This window comes from Chiloscyllium plagiosum, chromosome 44 (genome assembly GCF_004010195.1).
Source record: "Chiloscyllium plagiosum isolate BGI_BamShark_2017 chromosome 44, ASM401019v2, whole genome shotgun sequence".
In the NCBI taxonomy this organism is placed as follows: Eukaryota; Metazoa; Chordata; class Chondrichthyes; order Orectolobiformes; family Hemiscylliidae; genus Chiloscyllium; species Chiloscyllium plagiosum.
This window is the reverse complement of record NC_057753.1, coordinates 10,674,885-10,684,432: the sequence shown is the minus strand read 5'-3', so window position 1 is coordinate 10,684,432 and position 9,548 is coordinate 10,674,885. Positions and strand designations below refer to the sequence as shown.

Here is a 9,548-nt window from a genome sequence, read left to right as displayed (position 1 = left end):
AAATACAATTGTGGCTCCATCTTTACGCCATCTCCACAGAGCGTACTGCGCATGCTTCTCGGTGTCAGCTAGCATTGCGCATGTGCCGTGGTGTCAGCTAATACACTGCGTATGTTCGTTGCGGTGCGCGGAAATGGCGTGTGACTTTCTTGTGAAGGACCAATGGTAAGAGCTGGAGGACCGGAAGAAGACGAGTCCTCCTGCCAATCAAAGAGACCCCTTTGTCTGAATGCGGATGTTGGGCCGTGAGAGCCTGAAGTTCCTGCTATTCCTCTCTCTCTGAATGAAGATTGAGCTTCACTCCAAACTGCAACGTCTTTACTCTGTCCAACATCTGTGAGTACAGCACTCTCTTTTCTCACCCGCTTTTTCATCCTGGGATTCAGTTGCTGACTTGCACGAACTGAAGGGAAAGGGAGTGAGTCCAGGGAGGAGACAGACTCCAGACAAAGTTGGTCCAAGTCTGTGTATTAATTGGCAAACGCAGTACCACGATGTGAAGTTACAGCTTTTTGTTTTGGGGGGAAAAAAGGCAGAAAGGAGGTGCATGGTTTAAATGGTAATACATTGGTATGTGGAGAAAGGTAAGGCCTGCAAATGCTGGAGATCAGAGTCAACAAATGTGGCGCTGGAAAAGCACAGCAGGTCAAGCAGTATCCGAGGAACGGGAGAATTGACGTTTTGGGCACGAACCCTTCATCAGGAATGATGTGTGGAGGTACAGTATCGATCTGCACCAGTCAGTGGCAGTTGTCAGACAGGTGCGGCAAGCAATCAGCAAGGCAAGTGGTATATTAGCAAGAGGAATTGAGTTCAAAAATGGGGGCGTCTTCCTGCAGTTAGGGGGTTATTGAATATATTCAAGGCTGACTTCATCTGATTTTTGAACAATAAGAAAGTGGATGCTTATGGGGGAAGGCAAGAAAATGGTCTTAAGACTATTACAGGACAGTTAGAGTCATACAGCACAGAAATAGACCCTTTAGTCCAACTATTCCATGCTATGTTCTCCTACTAAACTAATCCTACCTGCTGGTGTTTGGCCCATATCACTCTGTCACAAAGCTGGTCGTTTTTCAAAAAGCTGGTCCTTCTTCTCAAGGATACTGTGTCCTTGGTTTTTTTCAGGAGGTCGTAAAACAGCTCCAGGCTCCAGAATAATTGTCTTGGGAGGCCTTTTTGTTTATATGTAAACATGAGACTTTAGGCCAAAGCTTTTATGTTTTTGAAATAACCTGCATAGTGAAAGGGGAGTGGTCAGTCGTGAAAGTTGAAGTCTTGTGTGAGTGAGTTCAGCAGTGGACTGTGTGGAGAAAGGCTGTTAAACTCTCCTTCTGCCCTTTTGACTTCAACCTGTAAGCCTCTGTTTCAGTTTTATTCTATGTTTAAGGGGTTTATTTATTAGGACTTGTGTACATTTGGAACAGCATATTTAAGTCTACTTTGGATAGACTGAGTTCTATGGGTTGGAAATGTGTTGCTGGAAAGGCGCAGCAGGTCAGGCAGCAACCTTTGGATAGACTGAGTTCTATGGGTATTCTATATTCTGTTCTTTGTGTTTTATCCTGTAATCTTGTGAATACATTTGTCTTTTAAAGCCTGGTGGTCAACCTAGCTAACTGACTCTGGGTAATTTTCACTGTACACTTACCGAAACAAATAGCAAACTTACGGTCTGGGCTCCCTGCTTAAGAATGTTTTGAGTGGTCTGGCCGAGTCCATAACACCTCTGAAGCTTTCTCATTAATGTCCTTATCCAAATCTCTTTTAAATGTTGTAACTGTGCCTGTCTGCCCCACTTCCTCTAGACATTCATTCATTCCACACACAAACCACTCTCTGTGGAAAAAAAATGGTGCCCCTCATGTCTTTTTAAAATCTTTCTCCACTCACCTTCAAAATTTGTTCCCTAATCTTAAAAGCCCGACTCTAAAGGATAGGACATCCATCATTCACCTCATCTATACCCCTCATGATTTTATAAATCTCGATAAGGTCACCTCTCAACCTCCCAGGCTAGGAGTTTTCTCACTGGAGCATATCTACCAAGATGTAGGTATATTCATATCCAGTTATGAACTATTCAATGTTGATGTAGACTTGAAAGACCAAATGGCCTATTCCTACTTCCAGGACAGCAAGACACCATAAGACCATAGGAGCAGAAATTAGGCCAATCAGCCCATCGGTCTGCTTCACCATTCAATCATAGCTGATAAGTCTCTCAATCCCATTCTCCTGCTTTCTCCCCACAACGCTTGATCTGCTTGATACTCAAGAATCTATCTATCTCTGTCTTGAATATACTTCTGTGGCAATAAATTCCATAGATTTAGCACTTTCTGGCTGAAGACGTTTCTCCTTATCTGCATTCTAAAAGGTCTTCCCTTTACTCTATTCTAAAGCTGTCCCCTCGGGCTCTCCTACCAATGGAAACATCTTCCCAAAGCCCACTCCATCCAGGCCATTCAGTATTCTGTATGTTTCAATTAGATTCCCTCTGAGTATGGGCCTGTTAATCAGCATGAACCAGACCCTTCAGGATGAGGTACAGCAGGGATTAGGTTCAGCAAAGTGAGAATGGAGGGGGAGTGTGTGGGATGGAGATTTTCAGCTTTTGGGGAATAAGAGAGGAAAGAAAGTTTGATATAAAATAGAATTGATTGGATGGGCTGAGGAGTGGTGAATGGAGTTTAATTCAGATAAATGTGAGGTTTTGCATTTTGGAAAGGCAAATCAGGGCAGGATTTACACACTTACTGGTAAGGCCCTGGAGCGTGTTCCTGAATCAAGAGACAATGGAGTGCAGATTCGTAGTACCTTGAAAGTGGAGTCACAGGTAGACACGGTAGTGAAGAAGGCATTTGGTGTGCTTGCGTTTATTGGTCAGGGCATTGAGTACAGGGGTTGGGAGTCATATTGTGGCTGCACAGAACATTAGTTAAGCCACTTTTCGAATACTGCATTCAGTTCTGGTCTTTCTGCAATAGAAAAGATGTTGTGAAACTTTAAAAGAGTTTGGAAATGATTTACAAAGCTGTTGCGAGAATTGGAGGGTTTGAGCTATAGGGAGAGGCTGAAAAGACTGGCGCTGTTTTCCCTCTGCACCGGAGGCTGAGAGGTGACCTTACAAAAGTTTATAAGGGGCATGCATAGGGTGAACAGCCAAAATCTTTTCCCCAGGGTAGGGGAGTCCAAAACAAGGGAGAGAGAGAATGAAACCTACACTGCTACCTGACACAGCAGTGAATCTGCACAGTTACTGGACATTGGAGTGCGTCTAGGAAAAGTTAATGAACAGCAAAATTCACAGGTGATATTGGAGGAACCTGTGTGGGGGAGCTCACAGAACAGGAACAGAGAAGTGTATAGTCTTGAAAGTGTAACCTTGCTTCAAGTCTGCAGTAGTGAATAGAATGGGTTCTTTCTTGATTATATGTTTTATTGACATCTGTCTCTTGATTAAATTTTTAAAAATATAAATCACAAGTACAAAGTTAGCCTGGAGCACTTTCTTTCAGAGCAAAAAACAGTGCTATTTTCTCGGTCTGTAGATTGTGAAGGAGTAAAGGTGGCCTTTAGTAGAGTGAGATGCTCCTCCTGTCGGACGTGGAGATTAGGGAAAGTATTCATGTTATTGGATTTATGTCTGCAGGACATGTGTTTGGTTGCAAATCCTATCTGATCACATGGATCAGTTAGAGCAACAGTTAGAGGCAGTGAGGAATTTGCAAGAATGTGGAGGTGTGATAGGTGGCAGTTATAGGAAGGGAGAAATGCTGCAGATACAGTCAGGTAGATGGGTTAACTCTAGGAAAGGTAGGAGGGATAGGTAGTGCAGGACTCTTCTGTGGCTATCCCCATTTCAAACACATATGCTGTTTTGGAAAATGTAGAGGGTGATAGACTCTCAGGGGAATATAGCACAAACAGCCATGTTTCTGGTCTAGACAGGCTCTTATGCATGTCAGGGGTATGTCAGGTTCCAAGTGACCAATTGTGAAAGGGGGCTCTCTAATCAGAGGCACAGAGTGACATTTCTGTGGCCAGCAGTGAAAAATCAGAATGGTGTATCGCTGTTAAAGTACAGATTTGAGACAGCCCAGGGAATTCCTTATGGACCCAGACCAGTAAGCCTCTCTCTTGGTTTTCTCCCGGAGATTGTACTCTTTGAAAGTCTAGAATAAAAAAACCTCTTACAGACAGATTAGTTTAATTTCCATCATCCCCTTTATTTACCAATAGCATGACTGTTACAATATAACATTGATACCTATAAGCTAAACTAACTAGGTTCTAATAACCTAGGAGACAACTCTTCAAGTGCCCCAGCTGGCTATTCTGTACTGATACAAAGTGGCCTCCTTTATACAAAAGTTTACAAAAACATTGCATGTTCATAATTAGACAGATAACAGTGAAAGACAATAATTCGTAAGGAAGAAAAGTTAATTGACAGGTCTGTGTACGCTTGACTAATCACTCCTACAAGGCTCAAAGCCATTCATCAAGTGGCGAAAAACATACCCAGCTGAGTTAGGCGACTGCTAGCGAGATAAACTCCTCTCATAAAGAGGTACCAGTCTCAGCTAATTGGAGAGTTCGTAAGGTAACCTTGCACAGCTCACATGTCAGATACAATTGTTTTACAAACTGGCTTCTTAGCAAGGAGGGCAAACTTTTGACCATAAAATGGCTTCCCGACACATTGTGCCAGAATCTCTTCAATGTTAGGCCTAGAATAATTTCTAAGTTAGGAGCAGAATCATTCTGTACCTAAGGCTGAGATGTTACCGTAAGCTTGCATTTAAACTGACTCATTAGTCTTTGAATTTAACGTGCTTTCTTTTCAGGGTTGTGATTCAAATTCAAACAAGACATAAGATCTGATTAGTTAGAATTGACAGTGGGGCAGTCTGTAAGGTCTGTAGAGTGGTCTGCAAGAACAGCAAGTAAGTTAAAGCTTTTACAGAGTTTATATTTAATAACCGATAATGGCTACTCAATATCATCAAAAAGTCCTAAAATGCAATTAAATTCAGTCCACAGCAGGGAAGCGCTAAGAGTTAATTTCGTACTGGCTTCAGCAGTCTCAGCATTAAAATGGTCTCTCGCTCTCGCTCTCTAGTGTCCTTTTGAACTCTCAAGTCAGGGTCTTGTAACAGCTAAGATGTTTTTCTCTCTGTGTCTGCTCTGCTTGAAAGGGGTAATAAGAATCCATTATTATTGACAGGATGTGACCGTCAATTACAAGGCTTTTGATAGTGCCGAGTTTCGTTTCAGGGTCAGAATAAACACTCATTAATTTCACAAGAGAATGGCCATCAATATTATCACTCTGGTGAATCTGTGTGAACAGGACACAATGCTAAGGCGCAAATGTTCTTAATTGCCTTAGAGCACCCAGTTATCACTTAGTGAGCACAGATGTCCCAATCTTCTGCATTCCTTGAGATACCCCCCTCACCGCCTTTTTTTTTTTCTGAGCCTTCCTGCCTGTCTATTTTTCTAGTGCAACAAGTGTGTTCTATAATTCAGCATTACATTTTAGTCTGAATGTTTAAAGACAAGTTTTAAGGCTATAGACTTTCTCATCATCTTTCTGGTACCAGGATCAAGGATGTCTGAGGGTGCAGAATGCTCTGAAAGGGGAGAGGGACCAATTGGAGGTCATTGTACACATTGGAACCAATGACATTTACTTCATTGCAAGACGTCTAACAGGGAAGGCAGATGAACTCAGGGCACGGTCAGGAAGATGGGATGGGATATCCTAGCAATTACAGACACGTGGTTCAGGGATGGACAAGACTGGCAGATTAATGTTCCAGGATACAAATGCTATAGGAAGGATAGAAAGGAGGCAAGAGATGAGGGAGAGTGCTGTTTTTGATAAGGGATAGTATTCCTGGACCTCGGGAGGATATTCCTGGGAATACATCCAGGAAGGTTATTTGGTTGGAACTGAGAAATAAGGAAGGGATGAACATCTTATTGGGATTGTGTTGCAGACCCCCTCATGATCAGTGGGAAATGGAGAAACAAATTTATATGGAGATTTCAGTTCCCTGTAAAAGTAAAAGGATGGTTGTGGTCGGGTGTTTTAACTTTTCAAACATAGACTGGGATTGCCATTGTGCTGCGAGGGCCTGTCTCTCTCCTGTATATCTTTGACTCTGACTCTGACTTGCCACTAATGTTATCCTCGTCTCTATGTTCAGTTTCTTTCTGGTGTCGGTGTCAATGCCTTGTTGTCTCATTTCGATCCCACCTCCCCCCGGACTGACAGTGATGACTTTTGTAATCTCTTTTTACAGACCAGCTGAAGGTGGAAGTTTCAAAATCAACAGCTTATGCCCGAAACGTCGACTCTCCAGCTCCTCGGATTCTGCTTGACCTGCCGTGCTTTTCCAGCACTACACTTTTTGACTGACTCTCCAGCGTCTGCAGTCTTCGCTTTCACGTCAATGTTTGACAGTCACTCAATCCATAGGAACCACAACGATGTTTGACAATGCTTCTGTGAGAATCAGCAACACTTTTGGTTTTCAGTAGATTTTCAGTATCAGTGGGACTGGATGAGAGAGACTACTGTTGCAGTGCACTGTGTGTGGAGTTGGAAACAGTTATACGGCCTGGAAAGAGGAATTCAAAGTGGTGAGGGGCTGTACACACGTTTGTGTGCAGCTGAAGTTTCGGCCATGGAGAATCCTGAGGAATCCCTCCCTGTGGAGAAACCGTGGAAGTGTGGTGACTGCGGGAAAGGCTTCCGTTTCCCGTCTGACCTGGATGTTCATCGGCGTGTTCACACCGGGGAGAGGCCATTCTCCTGCCCCGAGTGCGGGAAGGGCTTTACCCGCTCTTCCCACCTGTTGGCCCACCAGTGGATCCACACAGGGCAGAGGCCATTCACCTGCCCCGAGTGCGAGAAGGGCTTTGCCCAAGCCTGCGCTGTCGTGGCTCACCAGCGGGTCCACACTGGGCTGAGACCCTTCCCCTGCCCTGAGTGTGGGAAGGCTTTCAGCAAATCCTCTGACCTGCTGGTCCACCGGCGGTCCCACACGGGAGAGAGGCCCTTCAGCTGCCCCGAGTGCGGGAAGGCCTTCAGCAATTCCTCCGCCCTGCTGAGGCACCAGCGGGTCCACACGGGGGAGAAGCCATTCTCCTGCCCCGAGTGCGGGAAGAGCTTTAACCGCTCCTCCCACCTGCTGACCCACCGGCGGGTCCACACTGGGGAGAGGCCCTTCAACTGCCAGGAGTGTGGGAAGGCCTTCGGTGATTCCTCTGCCCTGCTGAAGCACCAGCGGGTCCACACCGGGGAGAGGCCGTTTTCCTGCCCTGAGTGTGGGAAGGGCTTTAAACGCTCCTCCGACCTGCTAGCCCATCGGCGGGTCCACACTGGAGAGAGGCCCTACAGTTGCCCAGAGTGCGGGAAGGGCTTCACCCAGGCCTCCAACCTGCTGACCCACCAGCGGGTCCATACACAGGAGAGGCCCTTCAGCTGTCCCGAGTGTGGGAAGGCCTTCAGCATTTATTCCAACCTGCTGATGCACCAGCGGGTCCACACCGGGGAAAGGCCATTTGCCTGCCCCAAGTGCGGGCGGAGGTTCACATGGTTGAGTAACTTGCAGAGGCACCAGCGGGGACACAAATGCTCCCAGCAATCTGATTCTGCCAGTGACGCTGCTGTGGATCGCCCCCAGGACTGAACCTGCTGCCCGTTCTGACAGTGGGTGCAGTGGGAGAGTCTGTGAGTTTTCTTTGTTTTCTGCTGGACTGCACCCCAGCACCCCTCCCACCACCTCCACCACGAACCTCTCAACCCCACAATGAACCACCGTGCTGCCTGTGAGCCAATAGTTAATGCCGCTGCCTCACAGTGCCAGGGACCTGGGTTCGATTTGACTCTCGGGGTGACTGTGTGGAGTTTGCACATTCGCACCCCACCCCCCCACCCCCAATGTCTGCGAGGGTTTCCTCCAGGTGCTCCAGTTTCCCCCCTCAGTCCAAAGATGTGAAAGTGAATTGGCTAAGCTAAATTATTCCAGAGTGTTCAGAGATATGTAGGTGTGGTGCATTGTTCAGGGGGAAATGTAGAGTAATGGGGTAGGGTAAGGAGTCTACTGGGTTTCTCTTTGAAGGGTCATTGTGGATTTGTTGGGTCAAAGGGCCTGTTTCCATACTGGAGGGATTCTGTGAGCTTTGCTTCCAGTGGGCACTGCTGCTCATTGAGCCCAGGACTGCATGTTCCCACTGAAACGATCCGTACATACCGAAGATGGCGTCCAAACCAATGTACCAAAGCCGAATAGAACCCAGCTATGTCTGCCTCTTTGGGTACGTGGAACAGTCTATTTTCCTCACATACACCGGCACCATCCCCTACCTGTTCCTCCAGTATATCGATGACCATATCGGCACCGCCTCGTGCTCTCACGAGGAGTTTGAGCAGTTCATCATCTTCACCAACACCTTTCAACCTGACCTCAAATTCACCTGGACCATCTCGGACACCTCCCTCCCTTTTCAGGACCTCTCCAACTCCGGTGACTAACTAACCATGGACATCTACTGCATGCCCACCGTCTCCCACAGCTACCCAGACTACACCACCTGTAAAAATGCCACCCGCTGGTGCATCAGCAGGTTGGAGTAAATGCTGAAGGCCTGCCCACACTTGGGGCAGCCTCCACCCCATCTGTTCCCGGGATGACCAATTTGACCTTAAAACATCCCAGATTGCCTCCTTCTTCCAGGATCACAATTTCCCTTCCCACGTGGTTGACGATGCCCTCCAGCAATCATCTCCACATCCTGCAACACAGACCTTGAACCCCACTCCTCCCAAAACAACAAGGACAGAACCTTCTCCCGGTCCCCACCTTCCGCCCCACCAACCTCCGGATATGTTCATCATCCTCCGCCATTTCTGCCACTTACAAACAGACCCCACTACCAGGTATATTTTTCCCTCCACACCCCTATCAGCATTCCAGAGAGGCCATTCCCTCCGTGACTCCCTCGTCATGTCCATGCCCCCCCACCAGCCCGCAACCCACTCCTGGCACCTTCCCCTGCCAGCACAGGAAGTGCAAAACCTGCGCCCACACCACTCCTCTCAACTCTGTCCAAGGCCCCAAAGGATTCTCCCACATCCGACAGAAATTTACCTGTACCTCCACCAGTGTCACTGACTGTATCCATTGCATCCAATATGGTCTTTTCTACATCCGAGAGATAGGACGCCAACTTGTGGATTGTTTCAGAGAATCCCTCCAGGGCACCCGCACCCACCAACTCCACTTCAACTCCCCCTCCCATTCCGTCATGCAGGTCTTGGGCTGCCTCCATCGCCAAACCCTTATCACCTTATGTGTGGATGAAGAACACCTCATATTCCGCCTTGGGACCCTGCCACCACACTGGATCAATGTGGATTTCAGCAGTTTCCTCATTAATCCTACCCCCCCCCCCCCCCCAACATTATCCCAGTCCTAATAATCCAACTTGGCAGCGCCTTCCTGACCTGTCCATCACCTTTCCCATCT

General features: G+C 47.0%; 1 protein-coding gene across 2 annotated transcripts in view; it reads left to right on the top strand.

The window, feature by feature from the left end:
- The first annotated feature begins 212 nt into the window (after window positions 1–212).
- Window positions 213–9,548, top strand: part of LOC122543529 (zinc finger protein 239-like) — a 75,461-nt gene continuing 66,125 nt past the window's right edge. Inside the window, exons 1-3 of one of the 2 annotated variants that reach the window (XM_043682326.1) lie at window positions 213–336; window positions 6,318–7,524; window positions 8,640–8,964. In XM_043682326.1, the coding sequence (XP_043538261.1) occupies window positions 6,579–7,524; window positions 8,640–8,656 (963 nt within the window). In that variant the 5' untranslated portion in view covers window positions 213–336; window positions 6,318–6,578 and the 3' untranslated portion in view covers window positions 8,657–8,964. Of the gene's footprint in view, window positions 337–6,317; window positions 7,652–8,639; window positions 8,965–9,548 lie in introns of those variants that run through there. The other variant, XM_043682327.1, reaches the window with a different exon arrangement.